Raw genomic sequence first — 24419 nt, forward strand, 5'->3', positions numbered from 1 at the left:
TGTTGATATATTGTGTTCAAGGCCGACTCCAGATGTATCCATTCTTTCCTGTCCCTGCCTGCTTGCCGACTGCCGATTACCTGGCCTACAATTTCACAGTATCGCAACATAGGACAAATTGATAATGTACAGTTCAAGCCTCATTCTGTAGTAATAATTTTTTAACCAAATGGGAAAAAGAATAAATCAAGTATGAAGCATGTCGTTGTTGATTTAATTTTTGAATATGAAGTCAGTTTTGAAGATTTACATTCAAATGTGACTGGAAACAGCAGTCATGCATTACCAGTCCATGATATTCTGTGGTTTAAAGATGTGTATTTTGGTGATAAAAATAATAATCTAATATTTCTTCAAAATCAGGGTAGATGAGATTATGGTCTAAGAAAATTTCAGTGAATAATTTGATATTGAGTCCAAAACACACCACCTTGAAACACACGAAATTTCAAAAGTAGATCACATCTTACTTTGAAACTGATACATAAATTTTCAGTCAAGCATATCAAAAGCAGTTTTGCCGAACACAGGAGCCTAAAATGCTGATTAAATATTTACAGTGGTGGGTTCATTCGATCCTGTAATCAAAAAGCCTTCTTCATGGTATTACTAGAAGATATTGCTTCAAAACTGAAATGAAAATGTTTTGCCTACAAAAAAATCGTTCACAGCTGAGATCCAGAAAACAGTCTTCAGGTGACATGTCCTGAAACAAATGGACTCATTTACTTCTTACATACTAACGATAGTGGAGCGGAGTGATTTTGATTATGATCAACTACTTTGGTTTAGTGGGGGAAGAACAAATGAAATACTTGACAAGTGTTTATCTCTACTCCCAATATCATCCAGGTTCCTCAAGTTCTCAATCACTTGACTTTTCAGGACAATATTTCATTTGATGTGCTCACATTAATATTGCCATCAACTGCAGTTCAATGACAAAGGGAGGGTTACAGTACTGTAATTTTTTCAGAATTTTTCTTCCCATAATTCTGTGCAGAGTTGTCATAGGTTGTAGCCATAACACTGAAATCGTTTGACAATAAGGAACTCCACTGTGACAAAGATCACATGTTATCTTAAATCTTCCAGCCTTTAGGTGGTGCTTGATGTGTTCCTTTAAGGATTACAACTTCTTCGTAATTCCCAACCAAGTTTGTTCCTTGCAATTACAGTATTCTTGCATCAGTCTTATTTGCTGTTATTTATGCATTCATAACTAAACATGACATTTTCCCTAAAATTTAAACAAATAGTCATATGCCAGACTAAAAAGAACTATCAAAATGTGTTGAGATTTGAACCACAATGGAATGTTGTTCATAGGATACAAGCACACAGTTCTGTCACAGTTGATTCATACATCATGAGGGGAAGTTATAAGGAAATCCCAGTTGAGTCACTCCTTATTTCATGTGTCCTGGTGAACACAAATACAATAGATGCAGTAAACACAGCACTTGCAGAAATGTCTTTCATATCACAGGTGAAGCTGGTGCCATCAAGACAGTCGAGGTGGCCATTCAACATTGACAGCCTGGAACAGAAAAGTGCAAATCTTACTATGCGTGATGTTATTGGCAAAAAAGGTTTCTTTGGCTCAAGTTATGAATTTGAGGGACTGTGTTGGAATTATGGTGAATCCAGGAATTATCTGCAAATATTCAGTGAATGAATGAGTTGGGTTTTATGTTGCTTTAAACAGTATTATAGTTAAACCACAGCATCAGGTGATCAAGGCTTCTGATGTTTACCAGTTTGGTGCTTGAGAATATTTCGCTCATATGACGACGTGCAAGCGTGTGTATGTGTATGTGTGGCTGCTTGTACAAGCCCAGACTTAAGCTGGTTTTATAGTGCTAGCCCACTGAGATACCATACCACAGTGAAGCATGAATACCCCACTCAGACACATTATACTGACTCCGAGCCGACCAGTCCTTCTTGTACCCATTAATGCCGAGCGCCAGGCAGGGACCAACAAGTACCATATTTTAACGTCTTTTGGTATGACGCAGTCGGGGATCGAACCCGCGACCTTCCGCTCTCCGTGCGGACACTCTAACCACTACACCACGGAGGCGGTCGATAGGTATAGGCTGACACACCCATAAACAACTGGGACAAACCAAGATTCCAACCTGTCAGCATTGGTTTCTGCATGCCAAAGTAACTCCAATCTGCACTGCAAACTGTGGCGCTCAGGCATCTGAGACACCCATGATCTCAATGAAAGAGCATTAAAAGACAAGAGTCATCAGAAGATGACATCCCCCGGCCCCCACAAATATGACAGAACAAATCATCTGACAGTTGCTTGAAGTCCAACCTGATTTATTTGGACAAAGTCCATCAAGGCACCACTTCAAGATCTGTCTGATATATCTGCCAAGTCTTGTAGAAAGATATTGAACGGTTTTCGAGTTATGCTCCTGAAATGAAGCCCACCCCTCCCTTTTGAGACTAGGTCTAAAACGTTTCCATGGAAAGCAAGAAAAATAAAAATGACAAAAATCTGCAAATGACAAAAAGCACCACTTTGGAATCTGTTTGATATATCTACCAATTCTTTTTGAAAAATACTGAACGGTTTTTGAGTTATGCTCCGGAAACAAAATGATTACGGACCAGACATGGGTTCAATTACTTTGAAATGTAATTAATTAAATTACAATTACATTACCAATGTAATTAATTACATTACAAATTACTTTGTTAAAAAACCAAAACAAATATATTTCTGTATTCCTTTAATCAACAAGATATCGATGTTGGTAAGCAGTGGTCACTAAATCCAATTCATATTTTTGTCATCAAAAAGTGAAATGCAAAATTGGATTATATCTACAATGTACACTATTTGATCAAATTTGTATTTTGCATATTTCTTTTGGCTTATTATCAAATACACACCTCTATCATCTCTTGTTGCAAAAAACACTTTGTCCACCACTGTTACCTTAGGTGTACTGTATCATGACATCATTACAGGCCTACATTACAATATATAATCAGCCGGTCTCTCTATCTGACATAATCCACATTAACATACTAAAGGAATTGTCAACTTGGATTTATGGCTTGATTATAAAAATAGGACTACAGTTAAGTAAGATTTTGAATATCATATCCTATGAGAAATAAACAAAGAGGCCATTTTGATAGGAACTTGACTAATAGTACTGTTAATCCCCCATTTCCTCAAATACCGACCTACATTCAGTCATGCGTTACTGATTCCCTTTGTTTCACAAATGTGCAGATGGTGATAGTTACAAAGGCTTAGACATTCAAATCTCTTTCAAAACTTAACACCTGCTAGAGTATATACCAACAACAAGCATCTTATTGAAAAACACTGCTTTGTCCTCCTTATTGTACAGAATATAATTGCAAGGAGTAGTATATACAATGGGGGTTTTGGACCAGGTCCAACAAAAGCCTCTGCAAAGCCTTATTTGGGAAATAAGGCTTTGGGCGGACCCTTAGCTCTTGCTACCATTACCCCTACTATAAAAAAGTTTGGGACGGTAGCGGGATACGAACCCCCAATGTTATACCTCCTAGCCGCGCCGCTTAACTACCGGGGACATGGCTGAAGTGTGTTGGTATCCTGGGATTGCCGCTATGCCGTGTTGACAGGAGGTAACACTGTGCCGTACGGTACGATCAATAATTCCGCTTTTACAAACCCTCTCCCTGGCCCATCCCTCAAGTAGTACAAGTTAGGCTCGTCTGCTTTCATGTCCACTTTATCTATGTTGTAAGTTTTGACTGACCATATTGGGTCAGTGGCTCGCTTACGGCTGTCACCCTCGTGTTCCTCCGGCTGGTATAGATACCTAACTAGGGCCCTATCTGGTATCTGTTTCTCCTTCCCACGCAATGGAGCAGCCGACTCTGCTACTATTGATTTTAGTTTGATAGCGTCTACCGGTTTCTTGCCGGTGAGACGGGTGACTTCATGGTTGATTGCCGACACCACCTTAGGCAACCTTGTGACCCATTCAGTCGATCGCTTCCCCGGGGTGGCCATCTCCCTCGCATACTGATGCCCGAATAAGCGCTCAGCCAAAGTCCTATTGAATCTCTCAACTATGGCTTGGCTGCGATGGGCTCCAGCCGTATCACGCCTGACCTTTGTATCGTGTTTGTCTAACAGGTGTGACACAACACCCATGAACTCCCGCCCGGGGTCAACTTGCAGCTCTGTTGGCCACGTCAGCGGACTGCGTTTGTATATGCGTTCGAATCCTCTGGCTACCTGGGCAGAATCTTTCGCTGTCAAGGGCTCGGCTTCCTTGTAGCGACTGGCTACGTCCACTACGGTTAAGGCATACTTGTACCTCTTGTCGTGGGGTAGGAACAGTAGGTCTGCCTGGTAAACGCTATTAGGTATGTTAATACCAAACTTCCTTCTAGGCACGTAGCGTGGTGCCGGTAAATAGATCTGCCATAGGGCTTGTTTTTCAAGCCACGCTTTGGCCTCCTCCGGGGTACTCGCGCCATTTTAGCCAGCTTATCTACAGCGCTAGCGCCTTTCCAGTATCCACGTGGGCTATAGTAAATAGCCTCAAACTTTCTCTCTTGGTTCAATTTTCTCATGTCCATACGCGTACGTGTTTATCCCATCAATAGCTATCCAACGTTTAGTGTCCATCGGCGACAGAGACGTCTTGTTTATAGTCAGTCCGTATATCTTATGCCCATCACTTCTAAGTGTGTTCATTTTATGTCTAAAGGTACGGGTTTTGAACAGGGCTTCCTTGAATCTGGCGTGTTTGATGTGTTGTTTAACCACGTATTTCTTAACACCCTTAGCCTTCCGGATCTCCCCATTGTCGGCTTTTAGTATGGAGTACATCTTAGGTCTCAAACCTATGTACTCGGCTATGGGCGTGCCAGCACACTCGTCCTTCATCTTACCTAGGACCTTTTTATTTACCGTACTGTGTATGGTATGGTCCTTGGGGTAGTCGCTGGTGTCATACAAATTAAGGTGTTTTTTCATGTCCTCGTACACGTCCTCGGTTCGAATCTCCATCAGCAGGGAATCCGTGTCAGTGTACAGCACTTCGCACCTGTCGTTGTACTGTTTCTTAAGCTCGTTGTAGTAAAAGTCGTACATCAGGTGTTTGGATAAATCGAGGATGCTCATCCCCACGTAAACAGGCCGGTTGAATTTTATGTGGCTTTTCTTCATGTGTAGGGCAACTAGGTCATCGGTGAATATTTTACTACGGTTGAATGCCGGACTGGCTATCAGTCTCCTGAGCTTGTCTTCCTCATTCGCCCGAACCAGCTTCACGGTCACGCGTTTCCTCAGGTTCTCCATAGTCTTACCGAACACCGAGTTGTTCATGAGCTTATAGAGATTTTTCTCAAAGTCACTGGTGGCAAGCTTTCGGAGGTCTGTGTTCATTCTGATGTAGGACTCCATCCATGGGCTCTGGTTGAACACGAGCACCCTGTGTATTTTGCTCAGCCTCATACCCAACGACAGGTACAGCTGTAGGTTGCGATAGTGAACGATGTACTTGGTCTTATTCATTAAGTTGGGCACTAGTTTTTCAACGTCTGCCACCCGCCCACCTAACAAGTTATGTTGGTACTCAGACATCCAGTCTGGGTTAACCCTCATACGTTTGGGGGCCAGGGGGTAGCTGTTGTGTGATGTGTGTAATGCCTTGGGGTACTCCAAATCAACCTCGAGGATATAACCTTTGTTCGAATCTGGTGCGATGCTCATAACATCAACATGTGACACCCATTCGAATCCCCCTGTGGGTAGATACTGGCTCACGGCCCAGCTGTACAGGTTGTTGGCGTCGAGGTAGAGAATGTGATTGGTTGGCTTGCTAGGGTCGTAGCCCTTCACTTATTGATTATTTGCTTTTCGGCGTATCGTTTGGTTGCCATGGAGATCCCACCTCGCAAGCCTTTCTCAATGAATAGGTGCATGTCGTAATCTGTGAGCAATTCCAGCTTAACTCCGGTCTTTTTAAGCAAGGCATCCTACGACAGACCTGGGCTGGTGTAATACCATGCGGGGTCGAGTTTATACTGCTTGAAACATGTCCGCCTAAACGTCTCAAACACGTCGGCTAACAGCAGTACATCTGTCCTCAAGTACAGGTCGTGATAGTCACCCAGATTCTCACAACCCAGTTTATTCCATACGTTAATCGCGTGCGAGTAATCGTCTTGGGATATTGCCGAGTCTGTTAGATTGCTGTAAAATTCTCTCATGGGGGGTAGTCTGGTCTCGGCGAACTTGGCCCCACTATCCATGTACTCATAAGGGTACACACCCTTCCTCATAAGCAGGGGTCTAGTCTCGGCGTCTGTGTATCAAGCGGTAATAGGGAAGGTATTATTGGCCTTGACCAGACTGTCGAGTGGCGACAATAAGAATTGTACTGAATCTATGAACCTAAGGCCATTTAAGCTGAAGGAGATGTATCTCTCCATGTTGTTGGGGATGCACGTTATATTACCATCGATTTTCGCGATGGCCTGCATGATTAAGTGAGAGTCGTACCCTCTCAAGTTGTGAAAGACAACGGGAATGTTTATTGTCTTAGGGTTGATTCTAAGCTTAAGGTTACACGCGCTGTGAGCGGCGCCTCTATACTTACCGGTTATGTGGCAGTGATCTCTCACCGAATCGCCGTTAAGTGGTGAGTCACACACGTGGCAGTTAGTGCTACAGGCGTGAGCTAATCTGTCGGCTCGGGTCATACGCATGGGAGCGATTGTGTACAGTGCATTCCTAATAATTTTTTCTTCCTCCTGCAAACACTTTAGAAACCTTTCAGCCGCGTCGGGACCCCTATACACTACGGGAGCTTTTGTTTTCCCATCACAACGGACGACAATGTATCCAAACCCACAGGCTTCATGCTCTTGTGTTTTGAGTGTGGTTGGGTACCCCCAACAACCCCGCCTGTGGGCAGAGTACTGGGGTTATCCCCAACAACAGGTTTGACCAAGGCTTCAAAGTCGGCGTATATGATATAAGGCACAGACATTTGGTTCTTGTGGTTACCGAATTTTAGGATATTGTCACCTTCCTTAGGCATGTCAACTCGTATAGCCGTCTGCCCCACACCTTGGCAATCCTCCCGGTGGGATTCTAATAAATCAGCTCGTGTGAAGCCATGCAGGCACCGTTCGCAGAAGTGGGTCTTTTCTCTGTGTGCCGATTGGTCATACAACAGCCTACTAAAGTGTTTTATCCATGTGTAGTGGTACTTGTCACCTCGCTGGATCATGAATATATTGATAATGCGTTCCCCCAATGCTGGGCTGACCCTGTGTACTATTGTTGTGTTACCTTCGTGCCCAAAGACATTTATAGCTAGATTATTCTGTTTTTCTATTTTAGTTATCTGGGATATGGGGGTGGGTTCATCTATACCATCCCAGTTGAGCCCATCGTCTTGGGGATAACTAGAAGGCCTGTCTGAATGAGTGTCAGCTGGAAACAAGGCTGACCTGATAGCTACCCTCAGGCAATCGTCTCCTCTATTCTTGACATTGACCATGGCATGTTTTTTCCTATAGTAGGGGGGTAAGTCTAGGTATGACCCGCCTCTGAATGGCACGTAGTTAGCTATGTCTAGATAGACATTATCAATTTTATCTACAGTCCACCCGGACCCCAGGTGTGTGTAGCGTTCTAGGTATTCCCGTATCTGCTGAAAACTAGTATCGATTGATGCGTCAATGGTCTCTATATGGGTCATGACCTGTTGTTTGCCACGGAAGTAAGGCTGAACGTACTCAGTGACACCTCCCCCCACTTGCTTATCGAGTGACATTTTAACTGTGATCTGAAATTTGATACTTCCTAGACTGTTTAGTTCCTGGTTTATTTTATCAGCTATGAGAGGCTTGATATCAGTAATGTTTATATTCCTATCAATATGCATGCGCCAGCCTCTCAAATAGTTGCCTACAGCGCGCTCAGTGGGTATGAACTGTAGGTCAATAGCTCTATTCTGCCGTAATAGTTCTACAAGCTGTGGTTTCCTCATTCGGGAATACCCACCTAAACCCAAATTACGTGCCTCGGCTTGTAATTGTTTTACAGTGGGAGGTTTTGCTACGGGGGCATGTGATAACAATGCGACTAACCCAGCTCTCCCCAGGTTTGAATAACCCGTGAGCCCAAGCTGTTTTGCTTGAGCTGTTAATTGTTTTACCGTAGGAGGGGCTTCTAAACCTAGTAATTTCAACAAGGCTGGCTTCCACATTCGAGAATACCCAATAACACCTCTCTGCCTGGCGACCCGCTTAAGTTCACCAACAGTAGTCATAGTTGCGTACACATCTAAGAAGATCAATGTCTAATTGGGCTGCCGTAAAGGTAAAAAATCTAGATACACCTTATCGATTATTCCCTCGGCCCACCCGGAACATGCGCAGTATAGTAGGGTGTTTTGTATTACTTGCAACGAGTCGTCAACAAGTATATCTATATCCCCATGCACATCTACTCGCCCCCCATCAAAGTAATTCCAAGTGTGCCCAGCCCATGGCACATCAAACCCTACTTTTACCATGAATGTAAACGAGCACCCCTTATATAGTTCACTAACAATCATGGGTTTGAGGACACTGATATCTATACTTTTCCCCACATCCATCTGCCAGCTTCTCAGGCAACCTTCCCTGGGCTCAATTTCCACAAACATAGCTATACGTAGGTGTGTATAATCTCTAACTGGGCCACAGTCAAAGGGAGGTAACTCCTCCAGCCTTACACTGCTATCTTGAGAAGTCGCCTACGTTCTTTTATGTAGGCCTTTTTATTCTCGTAGATGAGGCGATGTCTGACTACGTTCGCCCCGTGAGCTTTACATAGGCAGTAGTGCCCTTTAACCCCTATGCCACACACACAACACGCGTAGTTAGGGCTTCCCATGTGGAACCAACAGTACCCCTGAGTCCTGCATTTCCTACCACAGGTCTCGGTCTTCCCCATAAGTATGTATTCGCATCGGTATGGAGCAGGTCTCATGTTTAGCATACTTATATGAGTATTTAGTCTAATTGTTTCGCAACCAACGCAGTCGCTGCTATACCCAGCGCTATGAATACCAGTTCATGGTCCATTTGCCCCTTGGATGGTGTGTAGTACTGAGCGAGTGTGGGTTTATTGAGTGGTTGCAACTGTTTACCTGTTAATAAGAAGTATTCTCTCGCTGCCTCGTCGACATCGTGGAATGTTTGAACGGCATGGTTTTCACGCCTGAGTTGTTCGTTAATGTAATCGATCCTCTGGAGGCGTTTTTTAGCGTACTCAGATTGGGCAGCCTGTAATTTCTCAATAGCGAGATCGTGCCGCTTTCTTTCTTCCTGTATTTCAGCCGCGTGTGAATCTCGTAGTTTTGAGAAGAGGAAATTACTCCCGGAAAATGCTAGGGCATTTACTAACGCCCCACCGACCATCATGGCAATCGTAGCCATCCTATATTTACTTCATAATATTTTCAGGTAGTATCCCTTGTTTTACTAGGATGTCTTTTGTAGCCATCGCCATACCAAGGTTCATTATGAGCATACCCATATCCTGCAGGTTGAAATCTAGCTTGATAGTCGGTTGTTTAAGCACCATTTTGGTCAACCGAGCATATCCTACGGCTAGACTGGCGACCACTGTGGCGTGGTATGCGTCGTTGACGAACGTTTTCCCCTCAGACATTATGTATATGATATAAAATATTAAATTATAACATGATATGCGGGTCGACCTCTGATTGCGCGGGAGGGTTTCCATCCCTGTGAGGGTCTCCCTCCCCGGAATCCTTGGGATTCCTATGTCGTGTATATAACCATGAGATAGCCACGGCAGCAGTTGCGCATACAACCAACAATAGTCGAGACAGGTGAGTCACCCTAATCATTTTATGTTGGTTACACCACCGTTTTTTACTGGCAGCTACTCTCTTAGGATTCTTCTGCCTGGTTACTGTAGGGGTCACCTCCAGTTGGGGTGGGGTTTCCCCCTGCCCCCTGGGGGTTTCCTCCAGTAGTTGGGGTGATGTCTCCTCCTGTGCAGCATCCATCTATACTATTATTATTATTTTTCCTCTCAAATTGACAATGCTTTGCCATGATAATCGCCGCCGTCACTGGGGCTAACAACATACCGTATTTGTGGTACAGCTCGCAGCTGATAGAGCTCAAGGCGTGTTCGATAAAAGGGTCTTTCTCGAGGTCTTCCCACAGGTAAAGTCGACGCTCCGGGGGGATGGGAAGGAAGTATGACGCAATACCAGTGTATATCTGGGTCATAGCCGATCCTATTGTTTTTGTCATTTCTGCTCCGAGTCTAGCCTCGTATCTAGCGTACAGTTTATCGATTTCTTCGGCTGACATTTTGTGAATTTTATCGGGAGTGTACTCCCCAAAGTAATGTTTGGCTTTGCCACCAACAGCCAACGCCACCAGTTTCTCTCGCTTATCATCGTCCACCTGTGGTATCAACAGTTGCTCTAGCAATTCCTCACACTCCATCTTATAATGTAACAAGTAAGTTTTAGTTTTAACAATATAATACCTGATGCAGGCAAAACACAGAGAAATGAAGGTTAAGTTGCACACGACGAACACTTCAAATACCATAGCTATAACTAAACACTAAGCATTTATACTAAGCATTGCTTAGCATTTGCTAAGCATTTACTAAGCATTGCTAAGCTAAAACACTCTATAGGCTACTGGTTGATCGGTCTTGAGCACGAGCTTAGCATGTTTAGTTTCAGCGAGCTGTTTCTTCACACGTTCCCTATCATGTTTACTCATCACATCGTTCTCTCTCAAACACTCCTCGAATGAATCCCTGTCCTTGCAGTGAAATAAGGCCACCCATCGCGTCTGCTCCCTGAGGTCTTTTAACACCGAGTTGAACTTCTGCGTTAGCACCCAGAGGCTGTGATTTGCGTGTCGGCCAGAGAAGGCCAGGTACGATAGCATGTCTCTCTTTTTTGTTATCTCGCGATTAGCGCTGCAGTCGTCTAGTATGAACAGCGTCGACTCCCCTTTAAATTTCTCGTGAAGAGCTTTCAACCAGTCCTGCAGGCGTGTTCCCGGGTCGACTTTGTGTACGTCCGGGTCCGTCATCACCCAAGGTCTTTCCGTGTACGTTTTATTCATACTCAAAGTAGGGCACATGATAACGATGTTGTCGAACACATCCCTGTAGTACCCCTCCAACATATCCAACACGAAAACGGTCTTCCCACAGCCAGTCTGCCCGCACACTATGGCGCAGTGTGGGTCGCGTGGCAAATCAGTAGGCAGTGGCCTAGTAGATGGCTTGCACGAATCTCCCATTGTCTATATTCAGTTGCGCGTCCATAATAACGTACAGATATAATTTCAACTTACCAGCGGGTTGAGCCTTCTTGGTAATCTGGATGGTTATACCCTCACTACCGTTATCTATACGGCGGCCGCTACCGTGCAGTTTATCGTCATCTGTGGATCGCATGTCCAACCATAGTGCGTACTTGCTGGTTGGGCACGCCCTCTATGGCCACTTCCACCTTTTCAATCTCGGGGTTGAAAAACTTCTCGCTGTCCCTCCGGAACGGCTCGTAATCCTCCACTGGGACGACCAGGATGCCTTTCATCGATTGCGCCGGCACGTTCAGGTTGATATTCCACACAGTGTCGCTCTTATCTCGCACGACCGATCTATGCCTCAGTATGCGATCGTACAGGATCGCCATCTTCCCAGAGTACTGGCTTCGAACCTGCCTGGCCAGCTCCGGGCTAGTGACCATGTCGAACTCCAGAGAGATGTTGTCTATGACGTAACTGGCCTTATCGCCGTTCGGCGTACGCACTACTTTGCTGTAGTCATTAAACGTTAGCTCGTATTCAAGCCTATCACCCAGCGCGGCCTGGTAAAACGGCGCGTGCCCCGTGAGCAACTTGAAGTCGAGCGGCACGCAGAACCGGTTCCCGTACGCTTGAGCGATAGCCTTTTCACCGTCCGATAGCTTGTCTAGCTGGTCTTGCGTGAAGCTATACCCAATGCGCAACCGGGTCGATTTGCTGATACCCTGGTACACGTCCTTGATGCGTTCTCCCTCGCTTTTCCAGAGATCCCCATAGCAGTGAAACACGCCGCTGTCGTCGATGCTCAGAACCTCGCTTACGCTGATCTTGATGGTGGTTTTCTTGATAATAGCTTCGACCTACGTTCGCGCACTAGCTTCGCGTTTGTCGTTGGTGGAGGTCAACGTGAGGTTGAACGCCAGTCGAACCGTGCCTGGTACAATGAGGTCATTCTCGCCAAGGTTTGGAAATCTAACCAGCAGCGTTTGATTCTGGTCTATCTTGCTGCGATTGTTGGTGATGGTCACCGACTGGCGCACGGCTCTGGCACCTAGAGGCTCTCTTGATCTTCGAAAAGGATCTAGTTTTCTACCGTACATTGTTATATAAATGAAATATATAAGTTTTAATACTAAATAATGGCTGAGTACATACCTATGGATGATATGTGGGATTATAGTGCCCAGGCATTCGAGGATGACACCTCATTCATGCAAGGCAACGAACTCGTGAAGCAGGCCGTCAACGGGTTTTATGATGGTTTAAAAGAGGATAGAAATTACGTAGAGCCGTTGGGGCGAGACTATACCAAGTTTTTTGTCGATGGTAAAGGCACGCTGCGGTTGAAGGCTCACCCGGAGATCGATCTCATGAATAAGCGCACGAGAGAACCGCTTGCCTTATCAACACTCGGCAGTCGCCATGGGGGTGACTTGATCCGCGATGAACTAGGCTTCATAGATTACGGTGGCGCACGGCCTAAGATTCCCATTCAAGATCTGCAAGACGTCAGGGACGCCACATCGGATCAAGACATGACTGATAACATTGAAAAGCTGTTGGCCACCTACCGACAAACCCTTACCCGGATTGAATTTAATTTACCGGGAACTACGGGGCTTGACATGGCCATGCAAACCATTCGTGGACATCTCGTGAACAACACGGCCAAACTGGACGCGATAGACGATCATATCGCCCATGAAAAGGTCAAACTCGGTGAAACGGAGGACGAGTCTCTGAAAGCCACCACCGAGGAACGAATACGTAGTTTGGAAGAGGAAAGGAAGACCCGGCTGGAAACGGCATCCTCCTTCCAAGACCAGCTTCGATCCCAGGTCAGCCGTGCGCGTGAAACCGTTGATCGAGTCCTCTACGAGGACACCACGCTAGCTGACAGGATTCGGACCCTGTTCCGGGAGCAAGGGATCACCATCGCCAGCATTTTGACTGCATTGGGCTTCATCGTATCAACCCTGGTGGTGTCATTGAGTGGGGGTACCCCCACACCCCCAAGTGGCGGCGGTGGCACACCACCAAGTGGTGGGGGTGTCAAAGCCTGGATTAAAAAACTAGGGGAAACCCTGGCTAAACTGGCTGGTAAGGCCGGCGAAGCCCTACCCGGCATCCTGGGTAGCATCGTCTCGTGGTTGCTGAGCGCTCTGGCTAAAACTGCCACGTGGCTTAGTCAAAACCTGTGGGCAGCCATCGTCGCCGTGGCGGGTCTGGTGTACGTAGCGGCTAAGGAATTTTTAACCAAATGAGCCCCAAAGCTACCCCACCAACCACCAGGGCTGTTTTACGATCGATGTGCTGCTGATTGGACGCTGCAGGCTGGGGCTGTGTGTGTGTTGGTTGAACCCTAGGCTCCGGGGGTGGCGCCACTATACCCGTTTCACCGGTCGTGGGTGGTGGGACGTTGGGGACGTTGACATCGAGGTTGACACCCAACTTTTGGTCCGCCGTGGCTATAACTATTTCGTTGTTGTAGCCCACCACTTTTTTTACTCTCAGTTGCATATCGCTCGGAGCCATGTACAGTCCCACGTCGAACACGTAGTCGACTTTCGACCTGGCATATTCCAACACGTCTTGGTAGCGTTTGATGGCCCTCGGGAGATCAACTGGAGCATTGATAGCATCCTCAACGTTAACAACGAACTGTTTTTGGGCATCGTAAGCAGTCCCCTTACCCAGGAAGTTGGAAGCGCGTTGGCGCGTCGCGCACTAACACAAGCCCCACACGCACGCTCAATCGAAGTCGTTTAACCTGATTACCCCGGCACGAGTAAACCCTTTCGACGTGTCCAGCATGAACTTTTTCCAGTCATCCGCTGCCCCCTGCTCAAACCTCCAGACTCTGTAATCCTTACAGTTGTCGAAAGCCATATAACGGTCATCCCACTCGTTGGTTGTGAGGTGATGATACGCCTTGTATCCCCATTCCTTCAATTTCTCGCTGGCTTCCACGAGGTGCATGTTGTGAACGATGGGGATACCCAACCCGTGGTTCGGCCCCGGCAAACGCCAACCCGTCTTCGGGTTTAGTTCGAATTCGTTACAAATACGTTTGTAGGCCCGTCTATCGTACTTGTTGTTTAATGGGTTCCATGCATTGTCCTGTGGGACCGGAGCACTGATTTCTTTGAGGATACACCCAATCTGGTAGTACACGTGGAACGTGAACACAGACTGACTCAGCGGTCCACGCCGAGTGTCGGTCAATGTCACACCACACCCCGTTGTAGCACACCACACGGCGAAGTTGAGTTGATTCTGCCAGAACTGCATCGGGTTGTTGAACCAAGCATGAACTACCTTAGCGTTAGTCACCGAAAATTTATACTTGTCAAACACATCTATGAACTGGGCGTCGAAATACAACCCAGCAGCGACCACGATCTTCATAGGTGAGAAATCTATGTCCAGTTTAGGGTAAAACACTCCAGGGGAGTAAGACACTCCTTGGGAATACATTTTAAAACTATTATATAAGGAGCATATATACTCTAACATGTACATAACACTTCCAGGAATAACGAGCGGTGAGGCCGTTCAGCTGACGCACGCGATCGATAATACGTTGGGTCAACCCGAAGTCGCACTCTGTGATATCACCTACCTACCGCAATGGACTAACATCAACGCCAGCAACAATAAGCTGTTCGTCAGTGGAGCTCGCAGCCAGATAACTGACGGCTACTACAGCGTGTGCTCGCTAAGCGACGAGGTCTTCAAACCCCTGGGAGCTGAACTCAAGATGAACGACTCAAAAGGTACAGTGGTGTTCATCAAGAACGGAAGAAAGTCCTTAAAGCTCGGTCGACCATTGGCGAGGACACTAGGTATGTTGTCTGACGAGATAAAACCAACAACAACCGTCACAGGCATGAAGTTACCCGACCTAGTGCCATACCGAGAGCTGTACATTCATCTCGGCCAGGTGAGCACAACGTACAACATTCAAGGGGGGCACCCTTCCACTATACTGAGAGCCGTACCGGTGAAAACGGAGAAATACAACGACGGTAGAACGGAGTCGTTTTCACCGCGGCAGTATAAGAGGTTGACCCAGGGCAACATACCTGAGCTGATAATATCGGTGTTAGATATAAATCATAATCCTGTCAATACCTCAGCTTAACGCTTCACATAAAATGACCAGCGCACAAGGGCCCGGGGTGAAAAAATGCTTCAATGTGGGGATCTCCGACCTCGGGGACACACGCGGTTTCGACGCTCCCGGAGTAGATGGCACACTGTACGCCTTACAACTGAAAAACAACATTTACAAACGCATTGAAGTCCCCTCCAATGGTACTAGCAATCTAAGTGATATGGTAGATACCTCAGGAGTGGTCGTCAACACTAAGTACACCCTTGTCAACACCGATGATGATAACTGGATAATATACCCATCATTCGGGGGCAAACTGTTTGACTTAGACGATGTTGAGAGCACTACCGTCGCCCGAAACAAGCCATATACGCTCGTCTTCACCGACGATGACAAGTGGGTGTTATTACCCGATAAAGTCGACTGGTTTCTCAACATTAAGCTCAGCTCCCCCTACGTGTTCACGGATAACAAAGACAACCACCTAAACAAAGTCGTGAACAATGGAACCCTGCTCGTGGCTTACGCCCCGACTCAGAGACGAAGCGTAGTCATCAGCCCACTCAACAGTATGGCAGCCCACATGCTATCGAGTAAAGCGGGCATACAAAAGCGTGACATTGCAGTTGGTGTCTGAATTCGAAGGCGTGGTCACCATCCTGGAGAGTCTACCGGCGAACTCAACACTGATCATCCAAGTCTACCTAGGGGAACCATGGCTGGATGATGTCGAAATCGTGAAAGGGGTCAAACTCCGGTTGGGGAAACAACACCAGTATCACGTTTGCAATGTTTACGTGCGGGTGGGTGTCGACTCCAAAACCAGTCTGCAGGGTGTCACCGTGATCGTGGAAGACACTATATCACTAACCAAGATCTTCCTACCCGACAACATACACTTCATGGGGTTGAAGTGCACCCCTGAACTATTATCAGAAAACCAGTTGGAAATTATATCGTAATGGTATTATAGCAATGTCTTGGCTTCGCCCCAACACTACACTTAACGACTTAGGGGACACGGAGGGATTCGATCAGCCTGGTGAGGAAGACACCTTATACATCCTGCACTTGAAAGACAACGTGTATAGGCGGGTGCCGTTATCAGATTTTAAAGAACCCAAATGGATAGTCAACTTAGCCCTCACCTCACCTTATATCACATCAAAAGAAGATGGGTATATCTATGAAATTAAGAATAGCGGTACCGCGCCGCTCGGGTGTTTCATTCCGGGACCTAATACAAAGATTGTACTAAGGTCGGTTTTACCCAATATGTTACTATCATCCCGCGGGGGTGAGTTAAAGTATGGCTGCTACAGAACCCTATATGAAATTCCAGTTGTGTCACCAGGCTCCACACTCATCATAGAAGTCTATATCACTAGAGTTAATAATAATAATCTAGAACAACAACTTGTACCCGGGATGATAGTACACTGGAATCCCCAGAACCGTAGTGAACGTTACCGCGCCATCATCATACAACCGGACCCCTCAACGGGTTCTATAACCCCCTCAATAAGCCCCTCAGGGGGGGATCGTGTGGATGCAAAGTTACCTATTACATTCTCACCTATTTCCCTACATGAGGATTTACACCTTATAAGCCTCAAGTACGTTGATCGACTGTTAACTGAAACCCAATTAAAATATCTTTTGTAATATATATTATAGGATGGGGCTATACCCAGTCGTAGAGGAAGTAGCTAAGACCCTGGAAACCGTAGATGGGTTCCGCTTGAGACAGTTATGTGATGTGAAACGCCAACTAGAACAAGACCGCGACACGTGGAAAGCACTATGTAAAAAGTACCATAGAGCTTTCAATATCGTGGACGGGGCTGACACTGCCCTTATAGTAACCAGCATGGGAATAGGGGCGGCAGGTGTTGGGTTGTTAGCTACCATCGTGGCTGCACCTATAGTGCTAGGTATCGAAATAACAGCTGGGGTGGCAGGGGTGGTAGGGTTGGCGCTTAAGTTGGCATCACGCAGACTGCATCGTAAGGCATTGAAACACGACGAGATCAGGGTTCTGGCTGAAGCAAAGCTGAACACAGTAAGTGAGCGTATTTCCACTGCACTCACTGACAGTAAGATCTCAGAGGAGGAGTTTAGTTCAATCCTCTCTGAACTCACAAAATATAACAAAATGAAACAAGATATTCGATCCAAGTCTCGTAAGTCTGCTATCAGCGAGGATGAGAAAAAAAAGTACATAGAACAAGGGGTGAAAAAAGCCCAGCAAGCCTTTATTACAAACACCAAAGAGATTATAGGCGATTAACATTAAACTGTTTCATCGAAGTAAACGTGGCATAGCGGCACAATAGTGCCATAGCGGCACGTTAGACGCAGCCCAGCATTGGATAATACAATCCCAGGATACCAACATACTTCACCCAAGTCCCCGGTAGCGTGTACATTGGGCGTTCGTACTCCGCTACCGTCCCAAACTTTTTTATAGTAGGGGTAATGGTAGCAAGAGCTAAGGGTCCGCCCAAAGCCTTATTTCCCAAATAAGGCTTTGCAGAGGCTTTTGTTGGACCTGGTCCAAAACCCCCATTGTATATACTACTCAAGGGTTGCCTGATGACCACCAAAATAAAAAAGTGAGATGCAATTTGATGTAATTGAAAAAGTAATTGAAAAATTCAATTACATTGAGATATTAATTAATTAAATTACAATTACAAATTACATTTTGAACATTCAATTACAAATTACATGCAATTACATAGATTTTTGTAATTAATTACATTCAATTACAATTACAAATTACAATTACCCCATGTTTGTTACGGACAGAAGGACACACGAGGCATCAACTATATCCCCCCCATTACATGCTGGGGGGATAAAAAGAAAAGAAAAGAAAACCAGTCTCCAGCGTGGGTATGTGTCAATCAATGATAGAAATGTTGCAGCTACAGCTTTTACACCGAGCTTAGCTCTAAGTAATCATGTCTCGACTAGAAATAACTGACAACTTGCATTCAGGAACCGACAACCAATCCTCCAACTCACAGAGTGAGGTTCTGATCGGGCCTATACTAAGTTATTTCTTAACCAGGTTACAAAATCAAGCACACAGACAGGTGCTTCATCTATAAGTGTTTATCAGTGGTATTCATTGTACAGTGCATCAATGTTATTGTTGAGTGAGTGAGTTTAGTTTTACGCCACACTCTGCAATATTCCACCTGGTGGTCTGTAAATAGTCGAGTCTGGACCGGACAATCTATTGATCAACAGCATGAGCATCAATCTACGCAATTGGGAACCGATGACATGTGTGAACCAAGTCAGCGAGCCTGACCATCCAATCCCCTTAGTCGCCTCTTATGACAAGCATGGGTTCAATTCTAACCCGGATCTATCAATGTTAGGACACAACAGAGAAAGTTGGAGTACATCTCATTATTAGCCATGCAGTGAATGTGCAACCATGGCGACTCTCAGTACAAGATATGACACAGATATGCATGTCCTATTGAATATTACCTCCACATCCAGTTCCAGGATATCACATTCCACCCCCAGTAGAGTGGACAGATTTGGAGTGGTTCGGCCGAAGTCTCCATGGACAAACTCTTTGATATAGCTACATGCTGCTAAGGAATAATATAGAGGAAAGGCAGTACTTTCCCTGGTTGAAATAAATATCTGAATTTCCCCAAAACATATTTCTTATGACACACAAGAAACAAGATAGAGGTGATGTAATGCAATGTGCATCTATGAACCCTTCAGTCTTGAGGCACTGGTGATTTATTGTAAAGGAGAGTTGGGTGGGTTAGGGTAGGTTTAATTAACAGTTAAAGAGGAAGTTGGAAAAATTTGTCACAACAAACGGGGGAGGGGGGTTGGGATGTCATGAACGAAAAAACGAAACATAAACAAGAGTCATCAGAAGATGACAAATCTCCCCGGCCCCCACAAATTTGAAAGAACAAATCATCTGACAGTTACTTAAAGTCCAACTTGATTTTTTTAAACTAAGTCCAAATTGTTTCCATGGAAACCGAGAAAAATAAAATGACAAAAATTTGCAAAAAGAGCACCACTTCTAGATCTGTTTGATATATTCGCCAAGTTTTGTTGAGAGATATTGAACGGTTTTCGAGTTGTGCTTCGGAACCAAAATGATTACGAACGAACGAACAGACAGATGAGGCGTCAACTATATTCCACCGCATTACATGGTGGGAGGATAAAAAATAACATATTTTGTACAAAAATTATTTCTGGACTAATTCAAACACTTACTTCGGGGATTGTCATGAAACATGAATTGGGAGGGAACCAAACAGATTATAAGGGACAAGGGTCGGCAAAATATGGTAGTCGTAAGACAGCATCACATCCTTATTTTTAGTGGAGCTTCAATAAATGATCAATTCAAAAAGGAGTTCATAGTATGGGCCTACATACCAGCAACACAACACTAACATATATCAGTATTCGACCATTTGACTGAAAACCCAGTGTCAGATATATTTCTATCCACAATCAATAATGAGATTGCTTAAGATTGCTTTCCCCATCTTAGTTTTGAGTGTTAATTCCTGAAGGATACGTCCCAGCTTGTGTGGAGAGATACAGCCGGAAGTGGTGCTTGTTGACCTTCACAGCATGCATGGTGTGTACCACCCTCTCACGACAGGCTAAAGGCCGTCTGGAAAAAGGGAAAATACCATTTAGTAATTTGCTCATAACTAGATTTCCCTGGACCCATCAGAGTGAATGAGTGACAGCGGAAAAGTGAGTGAGTGAGTTAGTTTGGTTTTACGCCGCTTTTAGCAATATTCCAGCAATATCACTGCGGCTACACCAGAAATGGGTTTCACGCACTGTACCCACATGGGGAATCGAACCCAGGTCCTCGGTGTGACGAGCGAACGCTTTATCCACTAGGCTACCCCACCAACCCAGACCCAGTACCAACCTATTACAGTTGTAGAGCTGACACCATCACAATTTTGTAACACAGGGCCTAGATTTTCGAAGCTCTCTTAGCGCTAAGATAGTCATAAGTTAATGCTAATGCATGGCACTTACGACTATCTTAGCGCTAAGAGAGCTTCGAAAATCTAGGTCCTGGCCTCCAAAATGATCTTATTGCTAAGATTAACAAGACTCTCTACGCTGACACACCCAATAGTGACAGGTACTCTAAATAATAACAGCTCCTCATCAGCTCCTGTGACAGGCTGCAGACCTATCAGATGCCTTTGTTAAAATCTGAAAGCTACAAAATATTAGCCCTTTGACTGAGTCTTATTATACAATGTCTATGGTATCAGTACAGATAGCCAAGCAGACATTTCCCCAGCATGAATTATAAGAAATCTTAAGCCGGGATTTATTCTTTTCACACTACAGAATTATCCAAAGATTCCCAGGAGGATGAAGTGGTCAGACAGACTGTTTGTCACTGTGAAAACTGTTATCTGAAGCTGTCCTGATCAATCAGAGATACCAATTTCTTTGTCAAGTGATTTTCTGCTTGCAAAAGCTCAACAATAAAAACTCATCGATGGATAAATATTTGCTTGTTTGTTGTTAAATGCCTTAATTATCAATATTCTAGCTGTTTAGTTCCATGTTAATAATCAAATATGGACAAAACAATTCTGTGACTGATATAACAAGCACACCCCACACCATCAGAGTTTGACAACATGTAATCAAGTCTTGAGCTTGACCATCTGATTATAAGACAACTGATTTGGTTCCTTATACAACAAGCAAGGGCTCTTAGGGCTTTGTTCAAACCCTCAAGATGCTCAAGATGTAACAGATTAATAAGAAGGTATAGGAATGATTTACCTGTGAAGTACTCTTATTGGTGTGTTCTGATCCAGTTTTAAGTCCTGAAATCATAAAAAGTACATAAACCCAGCATCATTATTAACGGGTGACAAAGTATGTAGGGTGTCAAAACATGTGATTTAACACCTGAAGAACATGTTGTTTATGCCTATACCATACTGATATATTTAATGATATTTCAAACTGGAAAACTTGACTGAGGTGAGGTGAGGTGAGGTGAAATTGGGTTTAACGTCCTGCTTGAGAACATTTCGCTTATATGACGACGTGCATGCGGGTGTTTGTGTATGTGCGGCTGCTTGTACTAGCCCAGACTGAAGCTGGTTCTATAGTGCTAGCCCACTGAGATACCATGCCGCAGTGAAGCATGAATACCCCACTCAGACACATTATACTGACTCCGAGCCGACCAGTCCTTGTTGTACCCATTAATGCCCAGCGCCAGGCAGGGACCAACAAGTACCATATTTTAACGTGTTTTGGTATGACGCGGTCGGGGATCGAACCCGCGACCTTCCGCTCTCTGGGCGGGCGCTCTAACCACTACACCACGGAGGCGGTTGAAAAATTGACTGAACATGATCCAAAAGGTACCAAATAACACACACGACAGCAACCAATGGTTTTGTGCAGCTACATGCAAAAAATGACAGTCAATGTTGGTATAAAATGGTTCTTTCTTGATGCAACTGAACTGCACCCACGGAAGTTACATCAATGTTAATATGTTACATCATTGTCATACTTTCATCTTTTATTATCTGATCTGTCAATAAAGACAGTGAGTATATATTGAAAAAAATCAGAATGTCCAAAGCTTCCTTTATTATGTTAGTACCGTTAATTCTTTCAGCTTGTCAAGTTGTTCCTGTTGTAGCTCTGTCTCGGACCAGCAGAGGGCGCTGTAAGACTTGGACTTTTCAATCTCGCCTTCCTTCAAGTTTGCTGTGTCCTCCCTTGGTGCAACAGTTCAGACATTATTGGAAGCCAACAAGCTGTGTGCGAAATAGTCACTGGCCCGCTAGCCCGTGGCTAATAAAAATCCAGTCGGGCCAGTGAATCTCCACAGTCACTGGCCCGACTGGTTAGTGAATTTTCATGGGGTCATTTTGTAAATACAGTCAAATCCCGATGAGTCGAATCGCTGGGGACCAAGTAATAAATTCGACTTATCGATGTATTCGAGACATAGGTATGTCTATGAGGGTAGAAAAAATGATGATCCAGTCCTAATTCCTCCGCCTAAGCATTTGTTTCGAATGATTTCCATATCACTAATAGGGACACCTTACCAGTTCCAGTCTGATTAGCACAGACAGTGATTTCCATAAAATCACTAATCTGCCTTTTGAACTCACCCGTCAATGGCGGAAAAGGTGTGAGCCGCGCTGGTTTGTTAATTGGATCAGTTTGCTACACCAATCAACTTCTCATTGACTGACTTCGGCTTATGTATACAAGATTGCTGTTGTTTGAATCTCATGGGACCAAATTTCCTTCTCGAGTCATCGTGTGTATTTATGAGACGAATTCGTGTAACCGGTATTCAAATGATGACAACTATAACAGGGAATGGTCGGGACCGACAGGTACTTCGAGTTATGCATAATATTCGAGACACCGGCATTCGACTCATCAGGATTTGACTGTATATCACTCTCTCCCTCTTGTTATGTGATAAAATATTTTGTTTATGCTCAAATAACTTAAATAAGTCATCATTAAGCTGATAATAATATGAACATTTTTATCAGGCCATAATCTTTCATGATTTAAAAGTGTATCATAAATTCAGACATGTGTTTGCTTATTTGTTTTGGAAGGTATTTTACCTTGTAATATTTTGCTGAGTTTCTACATTCAAATTTCGGGCTAGTGAATTATTTTGTGGGCTTGTAACTTTCAGGCATAGCTAGCTCAACTGGCCAGCAACATTTGGAAATTATTTTGCACACTGCCAGCAAGTGAAGCAAATAGGTTATTTCACTTGTCTCATCAGATGTTTTCTCTCATAATAAGAAATCAGATGGATTTTTTTCTCAAATGACATCTGCCACAGATGGGATACTTGGTGTCTATGACTGCAAACTGATCTTTGTGTGGAAAGCTACTGAAGAAATTTAAGAAAAGTCACTAAGTAGGCACTAACATGCAGCTTACGCAATGCTCATTCATATTTTCAAAGTACCCTTTTCCAACTATTCACCAGATTTACAGTAGTCTAAGTCTTACCTGGATACAATCTGCAGGTCCGATATTGCCACATCCTTGGTGAGACTATTGGTGTCCTGTTTAAAAAGGGAGAATGTCAACATATACAGAGGTCACTTAGTCTTTCATGATGTGTCACCTCCTAGTTTTCAGTTCCCCTCATTAGTTGCAAAATTGAATCTGGAAGTTGACAATGATTTTATTCTTTATTTTATGCAGAGCCACCCTCTATGAAGTTTAGGCAAAGAAAATTGTAAACCGTGAAATAAAACCACATGTAAAAGAACGTGTAATCTGTACCTACCTCTTGAATTGCCTTTAAGTCTTCCGCTGTGAACTTCACCACATGTGGGTTGATCAGTTCCACAACAAAAGGTCGACCTGGCAGTAACAAATAGTGTCATAAATACTTGATGTCTCATGATCATTATAACACATCTTAATAGTACCTGTATGAGGTATTGGGTACATATTACCTATGGATCATTGAGCAGCAAGATGACTAATAGGTCCAGGGTACATATGGATCATCAATCATCAAGTTGACTACGGGGTACAGGGTACATATGGTTCATTGATCACCAAATTGACTAGGGGTAACAGGGTACATATGGATCATCAATCAGCAAGTTGACCGTGGGGTACATATGGATCATCGATCAGAAAGTTGACTACGAGGTACAGGGTACATATGGATCATCAATCAGCAAGTTGACTACGGGGTACAGGGTACATATGGTTCATTGATCAGCAAATTGACTTGGGGTAACAGGGTACATATGGATCATCAATCAGCAAGTTGACCATGGGGTACATATGGATCATCGATCAGAAAGTTGACTACGAGGTATAGGGTACATATGGTTCATTGATCAGCAAATTGACTAGGGGTAACAGG

General features: G+C 44.5%; 1 protein-coding gene across 1 annotated transcript in view; it reads right to left on the reverse strand.

Annotated features, from left to right (window-relative positions):
• Positions 1 to 200: 200 nt before the first annotated feature.
• LOC124264459 (tRNA pseudouridine synthase Pus10-like) overlaps positions 201 to 24419 on the reverse strand; it is a 44185-nt gene continuing 19966 nt past the window's right edge. Inside the window, exons 13-19 of the mRNA XM_046699201.1 lie at positions 23826 to 23902; positions 23543 to 23598; positions 22149 to 22266; positions 21308 to 21351; positions 20055 to 20153; positions 18980 to 19079; positions 201 to 1540 (exon numbers count right to left, since the gene is read on the reverse strand). Coding sequence (XP_046555157.1) covers positions 1505 to 1540; positions 18980 to 19079; positions 20055 to 20153; positions 21308 to 21351; positions 22149 to 22266; positions 23543 to 23598; positions 23826 to 23902 — 530 coding nt within the window. The 3' untranslated portion in view covers positions 201 to 1504. The remainder of the gene's footprint in view (positions 1541 to 18979; positions 19080 to 20054; positions 20154 to 21307; positions 21352 to 22148; positions 22267 to 23542; positions 23599 to 23825; positions 23903 to 24419) is intronic.

Source organism: Haliotis rubra, unplaced genomic scaffold, assembly GCF_003918875.1.
Source record: "Haliotis rubra isolate DU_JTF1 unplaced genomic scaffold, ASM391887v1 Scf925, whole genome shotgun sequence".
Lineage (NCBI taxonomy): Eukaryota > Metazoa > Mollusca > Gastropoda > Lepetellida > Haliotidae > Haliotis > Haliotis rubra.